The 18,520-nt window shown below is 55.8% G+C and overlaps 1 protein-coding gene across 3 annotated transcripts; it reads left to right on the forward strand.

Moving 5' to 3' along the window:
* The first annotated feature begins 11,190 nt into the window (after positions 1-11,190).
* On the forward strand, positions 11,191-17,288 carry ALKAL2 (ALK and LTK ligand 2). 3 transcript variants are annotated; one of them, XM_059660645.1, is made up of 6 exons: positions 11,191-11,317; positions 11,931-12,246; positions 13,430-13,483; positions 13,563-13,643; positions 15,991-16,056; positions 16,820-17,288. In XM_059660645.1, the coding sequence occupies exons 2-5, from the start codon at positions 11,988-11,990 to the stop codon at positions 16,053-16,055; spliced, it is 459 nt and encodes a 152-aa protein (XP_059516628.1). In that variant the 5' UTR covers positions 11,191-11,317; positions 11,931-11,987; the 3' UTR covers position 16,056; positions 16,820-17,288. The 3 variants fall into 3 exon arrangements, with proteins under 3 accessions (XP_059516628.1, XP_059516629.1, XP_059516630.1); XM_059660646.1 differs by having other exon boundaries at positions 16,823-17,288; XM_059660647.1 differs by having other exon boundaries at positions 16,928-17,288.
* Positions 17,289-18,520: the final 1,232 nt, after the last annotated feature.

Here is an 18,520-nt window from a genome sequence, read left to right on the forward strand (position 1 = left end):
GGCCGGGCGACCAGAGGGTCCACAGAGGCTCCGAGCTCAGTCTGCCCTGCAGCACAGGCCCGTCTGTGTGTGACCTCCGCAGAGTGAGGGACCGTCTGGAATTCGCATCAGGAGGCTGCGGAGACCAGCACCTGGGAGGACGTTTGGGGGCCATTCCCGCAGCGTGTGCGGTCCGGCCTGACCCCGACCAGAGGGCAGGCTCCAATGAGGCCGCAGGTGTGATGGCCATCGAGACCGGATCTCACCTCATCAGCTTCTCCCTAAAAAGTTAAGTTTGTTTGTTGCATCCTGCTGGGACCACAGGGGTAGAAAGAGAGAACGCTGCAGACTGACATTTCCAGCGGCTCCCACACCAGATTCACTTTTGAGAAAGACGTGTCCCAAAATAGTCCCCAGTGGTCAGCACCCACCTGTTAGAACCAAACCTCACACGGCTGGCAGGACCCGGGGCCGGGGTGGCTCCCGACGACGGCCAAGCACAGTCCCAGGGAGACCTGCCCCCGAAAAGGCAGCAACGAGGCACGCAGGTCTCTCGCTCAGGGAAGTCCAGGCTGTCTGCTTAGCTGGGGCCAGGTACGCAGCCCCAGGACCCCCCAGGCTGAGCAGAGACACAGGAAATTAAAACAGTCGCTTTCTTCTCTGCTTCCTTCTCTTATATACTTGCAAAGCGGAAAAGTGAAAGTTCACAGAAAAAAAGTTAGGATTCCTGTTATGCAAAGGCCTGTACATTCCTTTTTCTTTCTTTTAAACAATTTGATCAAACTTTTAAAATGCTCATGGTATGGAATTCAAAAGGCACAAAGCAGTGTGATAACAGCACCCCTCACCCCACGACCACGCCATCCACGGCCCCGCCCACATCCATGGGACTGGGTGCTGTGTCTTTCGCTTTCTTCAAGGCCAGCGACAGCATCATGCGTGCCGTGCCCCAGCCTACACAATGTGAACCGGCGTGTCCCACCGACGTTCGACCGAGACATTTAAACGTTTTCGTTCTCAGAGATCTCCTGCTCGGGCTCCTGGACAGGACGGAGCTGGGACCCCGCCTGCCTTTGATTAAAGCTCGGCCCCTTGCTCCGGGCCCTTGGAGAGCAACCTCTGCGGGTGTTTGAGGTGCCAAGCCCAGCCTGAAGCAGAACCCCACATGCTCACCGCCCCCGTAGGGAGCACGTGCAGTGTGACTGCAGGTGTCCGGAGCCGAGGGAGCGGGGCGCCTGCAGTGCGGTCACGCCCAGCCCCAGCGGCTGTCAGGGCGGCTGGCCTGGCTCCGGCCCCGGGTGGCTGTTTACATCGGGTGCTTTTCCTGTCACTTGCTAAGCCACCGCGGGAAGATGAAGAATTCGAGTGCGGTGGTGCCTGAGTAATTTGGCCGGACGCCAGGCCAGTGGCCAGTGGTCTGCAGGCAGAGCTGGTCTGGAATTCTGCCTTTATTTGGGAACCGGGGAAGGAAGGAAGTGAGCACAGAAGGCCCGAGGAAGCTGAGAAGGTCCTCCGTGATGAAAAACCCAAACACGTTTTTCAGTGGAATTGGGCTGGCGAAGGGCGTCCTGCCTCGCCGAGTCCCGGGGTCCTGAGTCCCACGGGGTCCTGGTCCGGCAGACACGCGCGCAGACGTCCCGTGTGCTGAGAGGAGGCTCGGGGGCCGGGCTTGTCTGACCAGCGTTCCCTAAACATGGGCATATAAGGGAGCCAGACGCGGCGCCGTCCCCCACCGGCTCCCCTCGACGGCGGTTTACACTGGCCCCGTCACGGGAGTAAACAGGTCCTCACGCTGTCCTGTCACTGGTGCTCCGTGTTGGAAAGGGGGGATGCTTTCATCTGAGAATCAGTGTTTTAATTCTGCTCCTTGAAACAGGCTCTGTTTTTGGCCGAGAGCAGACTTGCAGGCATCTGGTGGTTGTTCCATTCAGAAATCAATGCAAAAATTAGGGTTTTCCCCTCAAAGCATCATTATTACAGCCATGACTTGTGCATAAGTGTCGGCCCACGGAGCGAAGGGTCTCGGGTTCAATTCCAGGTCAAGGGCATGTACCTGAGTCGGGGCGCGTGCAGGAGACAACCAATCGCTGTGTCTCTCACATCAAAGTTTCTCTCCCCTCCTCCCTCCTTCCACTCTCTCTAGAAATCAGTGGAAAAAATATCCTCGGGCGAGGATTAAAAATAAATAAATAAACTGGAAGGTTTACCTTTTGTTTTTTAAGCCGATAAATGGCCACAGGAGGCCTGGGTCCTGGGTGAGAAGCAGGACGACAGACCCTTGGCCCCCACTCAGTTCGGGTGGCGACTGCGATGCTGCTGCTCCGACTCCCACGCCCACACGCAGCTTCAGCTCCCACTCGACACGGAGGCACGGCCGCCACGTGAGGCGCCACGGAGGGCGGGCGGCGTAGGCACCTGGGCGGGAGCCCCGGACGGAACACGGAGGTCCCTGCCTGCCTCCCTCCCTCCATCCCTCCCTCCCTCTCACCACACCATCCGGTAGGTGGGGGCGGCCCAGGGCCAGGAGGGGGTCAGCACTCACAGGCCAGCCCCCACACCCAGCTGCCTGCGGGCTGGCGGCAGCTCTGATTTCTATTCCATCTCAGTCAAGGTGTCAGTTAGCCCCAAGCCTCCATCTCCTGGCTGCATGGGTGGGCAGCTCTGACTCTACGACAGAAAGCAATTCCGTTGAAAAGTGAAAAATGCCACGTACTTGGGTGAACGGTGAGTCACCACACTACCCCGCTGGGCACATGAATAGGCCCAGATCTTCTCATCTCTCCTTCTCATTTCACATCTGAGGGCACAGAGGCCAACGGGGCCAGTCCCTCACCTGGGCAGCGGGGAGCAAAGGCCTCTGGGTGTGGCGACCGGCCGCTCCCTCGCCGCCGGGCCCCCCCTGCAGGACGCTGACCTGACTGGCTCACTGCACTGCTTCCCTGCTCAGTGCTCAGGAATTAACTTTTCTTTCCATTTCAGCCAGATGGACCGAGACGGTGGGTTGGGAACATCCGGGATTTTCTCAGCCGGCCTCGGTGCCGTTTCCCACGAAGCCCTCAGACCGGGTGGGAGGGAGACGCCGCTGCCGGCACCGGCCACCCCCTCGCAGCCAGGTCGGCAGTCACAGGCCCCTGGGAACTCTGTGGGGACCATCAGGAGCACGGGCCCAGCTTCGATGTCTCACATTTATTCAGCATTGATGAGCCCGCTGTCTGGTCCCAGGACAAACATAAAAACGGGGGCATATAGTGTCCTTGTGCTGGACGTCTCAATCGAGGGGACACTTCCCGGGAATACCAGCTGCTATGTTGGCTAATTGGGCCCTTTTAAATAGTCGAGCTGGATAACAGTGATGACTCTATGTCAGGATGTAATGCCACCTGTGCACGTGGTTTGTTTGATTTGAAAAGAACTAGAAGCTTTTACCTTCCAATTCCCCGCCTTCAGAATGCGTCCAGGCTTTGATTCAGTCACAAACCTTTATGAGTGTCCACCACGTCTCCAATATCCAGCTAAACGTGGTGTCCTTTAAGGAAAACAAAGCATACGCTCTGGCGAGAAGCGCTGGCGGCTCTTCCGACTTCGCGCTTCATCGCAGGCTCCCGTCCCACCAGACCTGGGGGTCGCGGGTGCCACGCCCGCGGGTGGACCAGAAGGTGGGGGGTCCCGTGGATGAGCCGGAACATGTGTGAACCGCCCGCGCGGGGCCCGGCCACGCCCACTGCAGACGAGCGTTCCCCGAGGTGGACGCGGAGCCTCTGCCTTCCCAGGTGGCCACGTCCTTTGGCTACTTGGTCCAGAGGCTTATACGAAGGTTCAGTTTGGAAGATGTTGGATGACCTCGATCTTATGTGCAGAAATGATTCTTTTCCTTGTTTCTCCTTCCTCATTGCAAACATGTTCTTTTCCCAGAGCCCAAGGGGCAAATCGAGTCGGGGAAACAAACGCACTTGGAAAAGGGCTAAACTGCAAACCTCGGCGTCAGGCAGCCCCCAGGGCAGCGCACGAGGGGCTGCACGGCGGGCGAAGGGGCTGAGGGACTCGGCCGGGACGGAGGGGCGCCAGGGGCCACCGCTGGCCGGGCAGCAGCGTGGGCGGGCTGCGGACGGAGCCTCATGTGCTTTCAATTTGGGGAACAGAAATGCCCGCGAAGGCCGTAAATACACGTGGCCTTGACCCCTGGCGCAGCGTAGGAGTCTCTGGACACCCTTCATGGAAACAGAGGTTGTTTGAGAGATTTCGAGGGAGGAACGGGTTGACCTGGTTCCCAAGCAGCGAATATCAGCCTGCAGGGGGGTCCCGGGCCTGGTGAGAAGGAGGGGCGTGGGGTCCCCCCCCCCTCCTGGGCCTCCGCCAGCACTTCTCCAACTTCTGTGTTTACTGGACTCACTTAGGTGGAGGGTTGTTAGTGGGGGTTTTTGTTGTTTAATGTGTTTTTTAAAATATGTTTTTTATTGCCCTGACTGGTTTGGCTCAGTGGATAGAGCGTCGGCCTGCGGACTGAAGGGTCCCAGGTTCGATTCCGGTCAAGGGCATGTACCTTGGTTGCGGGCACATCCCCAGTAGGGAGTGTGCAGGAGGCAGCTGATCGATGTTTCTCTCTCATCGATGTTTCTAACTCTCTATCCCTCTCCTTCCTCTCTGTAAAATATCAATAAAATACATATTTTTAAAAAATATGTTTTTATTGATTTTTAGAGAGAGAGGAAGGGGAGAGAGAGATAGAAACATCAATGATAAGAGAGAATCATGGATCAGCTGCCTCCTGCACGCCCCCCACTGGGTATTGAGCCCACAACCCCGGCCTGTGCCCTGACTGGTGCAGGGGACAATGCTCTAACCACTGAGCCCCGGGGCAGACTCACAGGATCAGGTTTCGATTCTGCCCCCTTCAAGTCCAGGACCAGATCTCTGCCTCTGGAAGGGCCGTGGCTCCTGCGACAAATGCAAACCGCCTTCCGGGCCTCAGAAGGGACAGCAGAGCCTCACTTTGGACACTGAGCACGGTCAGCGTTTCCCAGGGAACCGGCTCGCATTGTTAACGTGCAGAATCACCTCTTCTATTATGAGGGAGGGTATGAACGCGCTTTTAATTCTACTATTTTGAGATGTTTGTGGACTCGTGTAAGGAGATGATTTGGCCTCTAGGAGGGAAAAATCTCGTACGTCAGAGACATGTTCTTCAGCTCAGTGGTCAGTGTCACTCAACATGGATTTCCAATCAGATTTGGAGTCACCACTGGCCAAGGAAAATACTGATCGCTAGATAAGCAAGAGGTTTTCAATCGAAACCCTAGGCGGAGTAAGCAAGTTGTGCATAAAAGATTCGAGTTTGAGAGAGAGAGAGAGAGAGAGAGAGAGAGAGCGAGAGGGAGAGAGACACTACCTCTGTCTCCATTTATGTGAAACGTGTAAAACACTCCCAGGGACTCCCCAAACAAGGAGTGTTCCTATATGAACACAAATGTGTATGTCTCCATGTTATTGGTATTATTTAACAAATACAAAAAGAAATACTAAAAACAAATAAAAAGAAAATAACAAAAGAAATACTACGTCCTCACGGAGCCTTGGGGACCGAGCACCCACATCGACGCAGGTGACCGCATAGTGAAGTGCCTGTTGAATGACTTTATCCTGATAATTCACCCCAGACCTCACCTGACGGCCTGTGACCCGTCTCAGGAAGACAGCTGTGCAGGGCCAGGGCATTTCTCGTGAACGACACTAAGAAATAAACTCACAAAAAAACACCAAATGCACCTCAGATTGATTTATTGACCCCCAGTGGGCACCGAGGCCTCTGCTGCGGGCTCACTCACTCCACTCACTCCAGGCGGACCACCCCGGAGCCTGGGCCTGCGTGTGCCCCTGGCCAGGCGCCTCCATGCAGAGGCGCTCTCCCTTCCCCGTTCCCGCCGGGTGGAGGCCCCTCTGGGGACTCTGGCTCCAGCTCCCCAAGAACACCGTCATCGCTCAGCTCCCCAGGCCTGTTCTCTTTATAGAAGAAGTGTGTGTTTCCATCCAGTGCACAAGTTACTTAAAGGAGTGAACACTGACCAGGATGAGGCACAGTGAGTGGGAGGAGCCCCACCCAGAGCCTGCGTGTGGGCCTGGGCTCTGCTGCCTGGGAGCTTAAACACCGCGTCTGACAACCCCGTCAGCAGCCGTCCCCACTCGGACGAAGCACCCACACGCCGAGTGTGCGGACTGTGAACCTGAGCAGAAGCCGCGTGGCAGCGGGAGCAGGTGCTCTGGGTGCGGCCCCTGAGGATCTAACCCCGGCGCTCGGACCCTGAGACTCAGGGAGCAAGTCCACGGCTCCATCACCAGCTCAGCAAGTGGGTCAGTTGTCGTTTTTATGAGGAATAACCTAGATGACCTAGATGACCTAGATGCTGGCGAGAGGCAGGTGTCTCACCGATACATGAACGTGGCTGCAGGAGGGACCAGGAAGCCACACGGAGAATTCGTTTCTGCATAAATGACACTGCGGTCAGACAACCCCACTGGGCACGTGCCCGGCGTCCCAGAGCCCTGCTCTCTGCCTCACCCCTGCACGCAGCTTCGTCTCATGGCTCAGTGTGCGTCTCCGCTGCAGGGAGAGCAGGGGTGTGTGTGGTGGGTCTCATTCAGGGAGGAGGCAAGGAACAGGCTTCGCAGCTGCCGAGTCTCTCCTGCGACTGCCAGGCGCTCCAGATGTGTCTGCTGCACGGGCTAAATATAGACCACCCCCAGCCCTTCCCCGCTCCGTGGCCTGGCAGGGGGAGGCCCCATCACGGGGGGGAGGGGGGGGGAGAGGTGTTGGCTACTCGTCCCAGCCCCGGCCCCCAGAAGTCACCCCAGGCTAATTGGTCTCCACCAAGATCAAATCCTTGAGGCCTGGGAGGGCGGTGGGGAGGGGGGGCTGGGACCCCAATAGCCCCATGGTTTCCCTGTAGTTCACCCATAACTGTAAATAACCATACCATTACGTTCCTGCTCATTCCTAGGACAGTGAGTGTGCGCATAGCGGTCTCAGCACAGCATCCTCCGCTGCACAACTAGCACCACACATTCCTCTTCCCAACCCCACAGAACCCTCGCCTACACGCTGCTTCCCGAAAACTGCAGGCGTCCGGCGTGAGGTCCTCCCAGAGGGCTGGCGTGTTTCGTCCGTGGGTGGGGAAGAAACAGAACCCGCACCAAGTTGCACCGGGACCGAGTCGTGCAGGGCAGACCGAGACCCTGCAGACCTGGCCCAGGGCGCAGGGAGGTCCCCCCGAGGACACGCCACCGAGAACACGCTACTGAGAACACACCACCGAGAACACGCTACTGAGAACCAGGAAAACAAGCCCTCAGTCTGAGGCAGCTCATGACCATGAGGCGATGTCCAGTGAGTGACGGAGGTGCTGGGCCTAACGAGCTGGAGCCACTGACCTGACTCCCTGCGTGTGCACGTGTGTGTGCTATTTACTCATGTGTGTACACCTACTTTACATGCATGCTTTTAACAATAATTATAAGCAGCCACAAAAGCAAAAAGAAGACATGAAAATATTCACCGCACAGTATCCTGAGATGTTAACAGTGTAAACTGACTCACACTCCTGCATTCTCTGTGTGACTGACCACACAGGTGCCAGCAGGAAAGGGCTGTCAGGTTGAGAGGGGAATTGTTCAAGATGGGAGACGTTTTCAAGAAACAAGGTTCCACTGTAATTGACCTCCTGCAGAAAAAATCCAGAAAATATATGGAATGTAGATATATTGGCGTTGTTCCTCAGCATACATGGGTGATCTGACTGTACCTAGACGGGAGACGGGCTTTTTAAACCAACAGGGGTGCCCTTTAGACAGGATGTGGGGCACAGACATTGCATTCAGCGTCCTGGTGGCCGTCAGAGCAGCCTTGAAGGACAGAGAAGGGTCACCGCACTGAAGGCATTTTCTCAGGTGGATTTTATAACTAAACCAGTTCCAAGGAGGAGCGCAAAGTCCACGCTCCCCGCAAGCCTTTCCTGAGTTTGGCTGCGGCCCAAGCAAACGGAGACACCGAAAAGCCCAGGCCGCGGAGGACCCCAGGCCTTGCCGTGTGAAGGTGCATGGGGAGCGTAGGGCAGGGAACCCAACAGCTTAGAGCCGGTGCTGGCTGTGCGTCTGCGGGAAGCCCTGGGTGGGCTGTGTCTCCTTGATCCACAACGTGCAGCTCGTGACTTCTAGGGGGTCCGCTTACACCGGGAGACGGGTCCAGTACTGCCTTCCCCAATGCTTTGTACAGATTCTAGCACATTCCTAGCATACTAGTAACGTATTAATAGTGAAAATATGTAACTGGTACAAGTCAAACATTAAACAATATTTCTGTATAGCGCATAATGTTTTCCTTTATGAAAGGTAACTGTTCTTCTCTCTAGTAAGAGTTTACTTGCATCGTTAAGGAACAGAATGGTTGAACAAATATAATGAATCAAACATGTAGTGAATATGCATCTATTTTAGAATCTTTGAGCGTAGTTAATATTCATCTCAAATAAAATAGACAACTGTATGGAAAAGAGAAAGTGATTTGTAGTTAAAACATTAGAGCTTTGTACAGTTTATAAATTGGGGGGGGGGAACCTTTCTCTTCTCACAACATAGATCTACAGTAGATTAAACACAACTTTTCCCTCTCTGGTTAGTTTTCCTTCTTTGACCCTATATAGTTTTCTCAAAAGGAAGCAAAGCTGAGTCAAATCTAGCAAAATAAATGATTAGGTTTTTTTGCCAATAATGTTAAAATATAATCTGTTGCTTAATTTTCTCTCATCTTTTTTGGAGCCTTCATAGTAGAAAGTTGTTCACTTACTAAAGAAGGGAATGAAATGATTTAATATAAATATATGAATCTCTTGTTGCCTGAAAATAGATGGTGAGATTCATAGTGATGACTGCAAGTAACTCACTTGCTCCAGCTCTTTGTAGGAACATTGCATTGTGTTGTTTTGGTAACAATCACGGAATTATGTAGCTTCAGACTTCACAGACCGTCCAGTCCAAGCACAAAAAGAAATGGAGGGCACGTGATTGGGAAAATACATCACGTTTTCGTCCCAACCAGTCTGCGTGCAGTTTGCTGTGCCTTAACCAGCACAGACGACTGATTTAGCCAATCAGATTTAGGAACAATACACATCTTTCTGCTGACTGGAGGGCTCCCAGGAGTCATCCTGACAGTAGAGATTAGTAATCAGTGCACTCCTGCATTCAGTTGAAAAGTCTAAAAAATGATTTCTACAAAATGAAGGGCATCCGGGGTCTTTTCAGCACAGAGCTTCGCAAATATGAATGAATTTGCAGAGGGACTGTCTGATCTGCTCGCAGATCTCAGGAAGCTAAACCCCAGCCAGGGGCCTGGCTTGCTGCTGATGCTCATGCACTTGAGCACCCAATGCGCCTGCGCAAGTGCGGGCCTTGCTGAGTGGCTGCGAGGGGCCCCTTACCAACTGCGAAGGAGCAGAGGGTGGTATGCATCACCAGCGAGGCGAGGTCGTTCTTACTGGGATATTTTAGAAAAAAGTGTAGCTGTTGATGGTGTCGAATACTATTTCAAAGGAAATATTGCATGTAAATTTAAAATAATGAATTTTGGCTAATTTTTTTTCATTGCAGCAATATTTCTTCCCCCAAAAAAGTTTTGCACGAAAATATTTTGCACTAGAAATTTGACTGGCTGGAGCCACTCGCCCCTCCTGCTATCGGGCTACCCAGGGATGCTGAATGCGCGCCCCGGGGTGGGGGTGAGGGGTAGAGGAGATGATGGGGGTAAGAGGGCGATGGCGGTGGAGGGGGGCGGGGGCGGGGGCGGGGAGACCGGTCACTAGGCGGCGCTCTTGAAAGAGGCGCTTACAGGTCTTACACAGGGAGTGGCGCTGGGAAAAGGAAAAGCATTCATCCTAGCTGCCTAAGATCTGTTTGATATGAGTTTTCACTTTTTCTTGAATACATCTTAACAGAAGCGGTCACTTTTCAGTGCTATTGCTTGCAAAAGAAATGCTCCCGGAGAAATCAAACCAGGTGCTTTCCGAGAGCAGAGTTTAACACTTACACCAACGTGGGGGGTCAGCGGCCCCATTTCCGTGTCTTCCATCCCTATCCGACTTGCCCACCCTCCCTCTGCCGAACTCTGACTTTCTACAGAAGCAGGCCTTCCGGGAGGAGATGGAGACAGACGCAGAGCCAGGGGAGGAGCAGATGGGGCAGACGGAGGCCGAGGGGTCCTGGCCTGTCCTGTCCAGAGGCCCGTGACCCCTCCCCTCCTTCCAGCACCTTCGCGCTCCCGCGCCGCGCCCGGTAATGGGAGGCTTTTAACCTGAGCCCCACGCCTTTGGGTGCTGTGCGCACACCTTCCCCGTCGCAGCGCCGACTTGGAGGGCGTCCAGCTCCTGCCCAGAAAGCGCCAATGAAATGGGAAAGTGCACGATTGATTGATCATACATTTTACAAGAAAAAAACGGAAGGAGAGACACTGTTGAACTCTCACCAGGAGTCCGCCTGCATCTAAGGAACAAAACTTTCGGAAGACCGGGCTGTAGGGAAGCGCCGGGGGCTCCTGCGGGCGTGTCCCCCGGAGGGGCGCGGGCACCCACCTGGAGGGTCCGGTGCCGGGTACCGAGGGGCCGGCTGGTCCGCCGTGAGGCTCGGGGGCTGCGGTGGGAGGGGGTGCAGGCAAGTACGCACCCGAGTTCCCTGCCCCGCCCCGCAGCCAGCCCCCTGCCCCCTGCCCACACGCCGGCTGCCCCTCCCTGGACCGATCCCTCCAAACCCGACAGACGCTAATTGACTTATTAAATGTCAGGCAATCAGCTCCTTTTTAATCGCCGAGATCCACATTTAGACAAAAACAGATCCGAGTTCCTGGTAGAGGCGTTTCTTCTCATCACAGTGACAGGAACGGAGGTAAATAGATGGGGGTGGGGGGGGAGGGGGGAGGAGAGAAGGGAGGGGACGCGGAGCGGGGAGGACGGCGGGGGAGGGAGAGGAGATGGGAGGCGGGGGCGGGTGGGGGGGGAGGAGACGGACGCGGGAGCTGGGGGAGGAGGTGGGCGTGGGGTGTCTGACGAAGATCCGCGGGGTACGCGCACTCCAGCGGCTTCTAATTAAAGCGGCGCGGAGCCCTCGGGACCGGCCTGACGTCGGCGGCGCGGGGATAAGAAGCGCCGGGTCCGAGGCCGCCGGGCAGCGCCGAGCGGTCCCAGGGCGCGTGCGGTCCCGCGTGCTGTGCGCTCCAGCCGGGCCGGGCCGGGCATGGAGTAGGGACGCGGAGTAGCGGGACCTCGCACCAACGCCGCGAGGATACCGGCAGCTCCGCCAGGTAGGCGGCCAGCTCCGGGCCAGTGGTCTCGGGCAGGTTTGGGCCGGTGCCCGCCCAGCGCCCAGGGGGTCCCGGGACCTGGCCCAGTGGCGACCGCAGCGAGGTCCTGGCGGGGCGGAGGGTTGGGGACCTGGGGGGGGGGGGCGACGGCCACACAAAGGCTGGGGACTTGGACGCAGCCGCCGGCCCGCCGCGCGGGCAGACCCCCCAGCGCGGCTCCGAAGGTTGAAGAAAGTTTGGCGACGCCCGCGCTCTCGTGCGGGAGGTGCCGTCCGTGAAAGTTCCGCGGGGCCGGGGCCGGGGCCGGGGCCGGGGCCGGGGCGGGACGCAGCCGGGGGAAAGCGAGGCCGCGGGGCTGGGCGCGCGGAGGAGGCGCCGGTCTGGCATCCCGGTGGGTGGACCTCGGTCCAGGTCTCCGGGAGACCTCCGCCTGGTGCCCCGCTGCCAGGCCCTTCTCTCCCCGCTGGGCCGACAGTGCGGGGCGCCCCTGCGCGGGTCCGTGGGGTTTGGCGGCGGTCAGCGGGGTCCTCGGCGAGGGGGGTCCCCGGCGGCGGCCTCTCCTGGAGCCGCTCCGCCCCGCCAATCCCCCGACTTTCTCCCGGCCCCCCCACAGCCCATCCTTCCAGCCGGCGAGCTCGGCGCACGGACCTCCCGCCCGGCTGAGCGCACGATGCGCGGGCCCGGGCGCCCCTTCTTCCTGGGGCTGCTGCTCGTGCTGGGCGCGGCGGGGCCCGGCCGGGGCGGCCCAGAGCCCCGCGGGGAGGCGGACCGGCAGACGCTGCTACGGCTGCTCCTGGAGATCATGCAGGAGCTGAAGAAGTTCCACGCGGGGGAGGCCAAGCGGCTGCAGCCGCCGGGCCCGCGGGACGCCGTTCCCGGCCGCAGGGAGGCCGCCGACTATGCGCTGGACCCCGAGGAGCAGCGCGCGGGTGAGTGAGCGGCCAGACCGGAGCTCGTGTGGTTGGGAGCAGAAGGGTCTTTGGGAAAACGCGTTTTAAAAAGGCAAATGCATGTCAGTTGTTAAAATAATAAGAAAATAGGGAGCCCGTGCATGATGCCTCGCGGACAACGGTCCACAGCCCACTTCCCACGCGAGGTTGTCACCTGGGCCGGTAATTTCTGCGCAGACCTGGCTCCTCTGGTGGAAATGGACATATTTTCAGCAATTTTAACTGAGAGAAATGGCCCAGGCCCACCCCGCGCAGAGCCCACAGTAGGCCCGGGAGGTTTCCCAGGGAAGCAGGCGGCTTTTCACGCTCCCCCTGACACAATTAGGTCAAACACGAAAAGGTCAGTGCTACAGAGACTGACTCGGGTTGGGAGCAAATGAAGACTGACATGGGGGATGAGAGCCTCCTGTGAGCGCGCTCCCGGGGAAAGAAAGAGGACCCGAGCGGTTAGCCCGACCAGCGCAGGACAAGCGAGTGCAGGACAGGCCAGTGAAGGTGCTGCCTGACCGAAAGCAGCCGCAGGCCGAAGCCGGGAGAATGCGGTGGAACCATGGCCAGTTACCGAATGCGCTGTGGGTCGGTGTGGAAGGGGGGTCCCCCGGGAATACTTTCATCTCAGAAACGAGGCTCATGTCCTGCTTTAGCAGATAAACCGTGCATGTACCCAGCTTTCATAACAGGTGGTTTGAAGGCATTTCATCCGTCTTCTAAATACACACCACGAACAAGCAAAACTCTATCGTCCCTTTTTGTCTGAAGGATGAGGCTTTCCTTCTAGAACGTGGAGAGGTTGTGGAGAATTGATTCCTAAGCTCTTCGAGATAAACGTGCCTGAAAGTGACTTATTCACTGGGAGCTAACTCTCAAAACCAACCAGACACGTGATTTTCTTCACTTTACACCGTGACGGTCACACCTCTGTCCTGTGGTAGAGACCAGGCAGGTGACACTGGAGCCCTGTGGGTGGTCAATACTGCTTAGAGAAACATGATGCCATGTGTTCACATGTATCATGTACAACAGGCAGGAGCTCAGGCCTGTTTTATTTGGTCAACTGATAGGTGATGCAGACGTACCGGTAAGTCCCTTCAGCATTCGTGTAAGATCATGCGAGATGCTTCTTTCAGGCAACACAATAACCAACTTCTTTTCCCTCCAACAGAAATTGTTCCTCGAGATCTAAGGATGAAGGACAAGTTTTTAAAGCATCTCACAGGTAGGTTTCCTTCTCACCCCTCCTGTGCCCCGTCCTGGTACCCAGGAGCCTCACGCCCCTCTCTCCTTCCCTGTCCCAGGTCCTCTCTACTTCAGCCCCAAGTGCAGCAAACACTTCCACAGGCTTTACCACAACACCAGAGACTGCACCGTCCCAGCATGTGAGTGACAGCTGAGCTGCTGGGGGCAGCAGGGGGGGGGGAGTGGGGGGAGGGGTCCCCACGCCCTCCCAGACTGGCCTGCCTCCTAATACTGTTCCCTCAGCCGTGGAGTTAGGGGCCAGGGTGACCCCCCCACTGGAGGGCACTGCACTGGGCAGCAGTCAGGGCCAAACTTGAAACTGGTGACATTCGCTGTGGTTAACCAAGGCTTAGAGTGGGTGTTGCTCATTCTGCTCATGGATTTCCATCTACACAGCTGTGCCAATCAAACAAACGTTAGGAATAAGTCACTAAAGTGCCTACTGTGCGCTGGGTGAGAAGAGGTGATGGGCCTACTTCCCTGGACAGCGATACCCTCGTGACCCGGAGGAAACTGCTGTTTCAAAACTCTGCTCTTCTGATGGCTCTGTCACTAACTCAGAAGCGAAGGCCTGCCCTTCCCGGTGCCAAGCTGCTGTGCCGTGCTGGTATTTATCCGGGACAGCACGCATTTCATTTCCCCACAGCAGCTCCTGTGCTGTTCACAAACAGTCACTATTAGGTACAGTGATATCTACTAGAGCCCTAAAACCTTTTTCTTTAGAGGGAGTACAGTTTTCATTGACAGCTGGGGGAAGCAGGGCGGGAGATCACAGATACCCGGTATCTTACCAGCTGCTTTCAGGGTGACCAGGGGGCAGAGGAGACCCGCCTGTCCTGCCTTAAAAAGATAAGCCACTTTACAGGAAGTGGGAGTTTTTCCAGCTCAGGCAGCAGTTACTCTGAATAATAACAGGTGTCATTTAAGGAGCTCCCTGTCCAGGCACATTCACAAAACCCCCAGGAAGGCTGAGAGCACCCCAGGCTCCTGCAGCTGACGGGGTGACCCCAAGGCAAACAAACAGCACACCTCACACCCCTGCCATATGGGTCTGGTACATATCACCCCTGCATGTCCTTCCTGAGACAGTCACCTGCTGTCTGGGAATGATTAACCTGCTTCCTTTGTTGTCCAAGTGTGTACCTACGTTATGTTAAATGCTGCCCTACCATAACAGGACCAAAGACCTAAGTTTGAAAGCGGCCTCTGGGTCATTCTTTCAATCCTTCCAATTGCGGATGAGGAAAGAGGCCCCCCTTAGGCTGCTTGTGCAGACCACACACTCACTGCAGACCCTTCTCCGGGGGCACCACGTGTGCCGTGTGCTGCCTCCTGGGCTCGCAACTCAGCTGCAGCCACCACGGCTCCTAGTCCCCCCGTGGGCAGAGGCCGCCGTCAGTCAGACCCAACCACACTCTCCCGGGTGTCGGAGGTGGGAGGCCACACACCTGTGCGCTGCATAAGGGTCCCTACCTGGGTCCACTCTCAGCCCAAGGCCTGCAGCTGGACCACATCCACGCTGCTCTGGGCACTTGGGAGGCTGTGCTAAGGGGACCCGAGGCCTCTGTACTTGGTGTGTCCTGGTCCCAGAGGAGTTCCCGGAATGGGAGGGTGTCAGGTCCTACCCAGACCCGGGCAGTCTGTGCCTCAGTAAGGTCCGGGGTGGACACGCAGGTTGGAGGACGTGTGGACTGAATGGAAACGCATGCACAGGTGATGTTAGAACTGCCTGTAAAAACTGCTGCAGGTGGAGACCTCAGGAACTGAGGGCCCAGCCTCCGGAGACTGTCCTGTCCTCTGAACCCAGATGCCTCTTCCTCTGGCTACTCAGGGCACCTTTGGGGTCTGAGTTACCTGCCCATGTGACGCACTGTCCTTGATTCATTCATTCGGGTTTTCAGTTAGGGGTAGACTCTTCCACTTCTAGTGGGAGGGGCTCTGTGACTTGCGCAGCCAGCTCAGTCTTTGTAAACCGAGGCAGCTTTGCAGCCCCTGTGCAGGGTCCTGCGGCGGGCTGCGGGGGGCGGGGGGGGGGGCACCTGAGGCTGGGATGACAGGGCAGTGGGAGGGACCAGGACTTCAGTCTGCACCCGATTCGCTGACGGCTGCCCTCCGCCAGGTCTTCAGGCTCGATACCTGACATGACTCACTCTCTAGAATTTTATGCAGAAGGCTCTGCTATTAAGTCGAGGGGACTCAGCCTGCACAGGATAGAAACGTTAAGTAACAGCAGCACGAGAAGCCATCTGCTAGGGAGCAAAACTGAAGTAACTCCCATGAGCCCCAGCACAGCCTCCCCTCTGCCACCGGACGCCAAGTTATTACATCAACAGCTTAAGGCCCATGGCAGCAAGTGATGGGGTCCGTTGCTCCCAGGGAGCCCAGGAGACTTAAGGGAGTCACATGGTCTCAGCAGTTGTGTGGTTGTAAATGCCATTCCCTGGAGCTACCTGGGGACTGATGGGTCCGGCGTTTCTTTCCACTCAGACTACAAGAGGTGTGCCCGGCTGCTGACCCGGCTGGCTGTGAGCCCCGTGTGCATGGACGGGTGAGGTAAGCTCCACACAATCAGCTGGCAGACCGGTGTCCCGCTGGGGACTGGAAACAGTTCATGGGGCTGCAGTAACACTCGTGTTTTTGCCAAGGAAGCCTTACTTTAAGCTGACATAACACTCAGAATATCAGTAAAAGGTGCCTGTACTGTCTACACAGTCCCAGGCCACCCATCAAGTACTCGTGTGATGACATGGTTGGCGCACAGTATGTTTATGGGAAGCTATTTCAGCACACAAGTCAGTGCGCACAGTAGGATGCACATCTGAAGTCACACTTGCTCTCTCCTTCACTCGGCACGCACTCACACCAGGCACAGGACTAACACATCCGTGCTGACTTTGTAGACCTGGAATACCTCCAAAGAAACACTACCTGGTCCAGGAACGCCGGTTTATCGTCATTCCTAAAATGATGCCATGCCGACGGCTCAGGACCGTGTGGAGATGAAGTGCTGCTTCTTGGTAGCCTTGCAGACGTGCTCACACAGGTCCGGATGCTCGGTCTTGCCCAGGACGGCCCCCCGAGCTCTGAGGACCTGACAGTGGCAGCAGGACCAGACGTCCACCCGTGCTCACGGTGGTCCTCACGCCTTTACCTGGACGGGTATGCAATCACCCGTAGCTGGGTTAGTTCCCACTTGGGGAACAGAGAACCATGCGTGCACAGATTCCTCACGTTTGCAGACATCATGTTACATGACTTAGCGCATGGGTCTTCTGGGGCCGGTCACTGGAGAGTGACAGCCGCATGTTTGTTTCAGCAGTGAGTGACCACAAAGGAAACCACGAGAAGTGCCTTGGAGACCAACAGGGACACAGAACCTACTACCTTCACACACGCCCCCTGAACAAGAGAGCTATTTTTGCAGACTCCCGCGATTCCTTCAGTTCCGTATGTGGACACTGTTGGGCACCTGACAGCGGACCCGCCTTTCCTTGAGGAAGCGAGCGCGTGCTTGCCGGTCACACCCTGCAAGGACGGAAGGCACCTCACTCTCCTAATTGGGTGAAATCACAGAGTATTTCTTTAGATTTCAAATATAGACTTGAAACTATATTTTCATATAGCATATGGTATGATTTAATATTTTTGTTACTTTTACAATTAAATTCCCAGATATTATTTGGAACTGCATGAAAACAATTTTTTAAAAAGATGGCTTCAGCCATGCTTTGGAGACAGTGAAGTGTAATCGTGTGCACAGCGAGGTCAATTCACCTGCCCTTTGTGTAATAAATGTAAGATAGGATCAGCCTATTGTGTAATATGTACATACTGTAAATAAAGCAAGTAATAAAGTGTTTGTTATAATAAAAATCTTAAAAGTGATTTTTTTTCTAACACGTCCATCGCTGGGAATGCACGGTGTACAAATCGATGAAGACAATACTGGCAGCATGCCAGAGACATGAAAGGCATAAAGAAGCAACACGGGAAGGCTGTGCGTTTTTGTAAACAACAGTTATCACAGGTAGCAGTGAACGTTTCCACGCCTGCACCTGTACTTCCCGTGTGACGAAGCATGGAGCACTGCCCTACAGGAACCTTGACTTCCAAGCAGCTCCAGGTTTTTACAGGCACGAATCTGACTGGATCCAATTTAAAAAGACAAGTGAACTCAGCGGAGTTTCTCTTCACGAACCCTGGTCTAGGGACAACCGTGCGGTTTGAGACCGACATTAAACATGAAGAATGACAGGCATTCGTTCTGAACAGAAAGGAACGGGGAGGGAAAGCTCTGCTTCCTAAGCGATTCCTGGAAGACAGGGCGGGTAAATTTTTGAAGTGCTCTTTTAATCTATATTCTCACTGACTGGTTAATTACAGAACTTCTCCCGTCTTTACTTTTTAGTAGATCTTATCAAACTCTCAGCCTACCCTCTCAAGGGCCTGTGTGGCCTGGGAAGAGCTTTCATGGTGAGACTCTTGAGGAATCCTGTCTCCTGCCCTGGCCTCCCGTCTCCACCTCCATGTCCCTGGTGCACGGGTGGGACAGCCACCTGCTCACCCTCCAGGCACAAGGGGGGTCAGGACGAAGCACCCAGCCTGGGACCCTCATGGCACTGCCGACAGGAGGTCCCCAAATCCAGGAGAAGCAGGCAGCCTTCCTGTGACTCTTCCTCCTCCAGGAAGTGACCCCCAGACTCTGGCTGGGGACTGCCCTGTGACGGAGACAGAGCTAGGAGTGGGGTGAAGACGACGTGAACGGCCACCCATGGAACCGTGACATCCACTCATAAGGGTCAGGCGAGGACACTCGGGTGGCAGGGGCCTCGAACTTCTTCCATACACAGACGCAACTGTCATTTTCCTCATCGTCCTTCCTAACGCTGGAGATACCTGCACATGTAGCATCACAGACCATTTGAAAGGAAAAATCAAAGCACCCTTTCCAATTCTTCTTCACTTGTCAATAAAAAAGCAGGCAAACAGCAGACTTGCATCTTAGTCGTATTTTTAT

The sequence above is a fragment of the Myotis daubentonii genome, chromosome 12 (genome assembly GCF_963259705.1).
Source record: "Myotis daubentonii chromosome 12, mMyoDau2.1, whole genome shotgun sequence".
NCBI classification, from domain to species: Eukaryota; Metazoa; Chordata; class Mammalia; order Chiroptera; family Vespertilionidae; genus Myotis; species Myotis daubentonii.

What these genes read in the sequence shown, in the direction of transcription:
- ALKAL2 (XM_059660645.1), top strand. Translation starts at nt 11,988, where the DNA reads ATGCGCGGGCCCGGGCGCCCCTTCTTCCTGGGGCTGCTGCTCGTGCTG. An exon ending in GTTTTTAAAGCATCTCACAG is followed by an intron (nt 13,484 to 13,562) that starts GTAGGTTTCCTT and finishes TCCCTGTCCCAG; the next exon opens with GTCCTCTCTACTTCAGCCCC. An exon ending in AGACTGCACCGTCCCAGCAT is followed by an intron (nt 13,644 to 15,990) that starts GTGAGTGACAGC and finishes CTTTCCACTCAG; the next exon opens with ACTACAAGAGGTGTGCCCGG.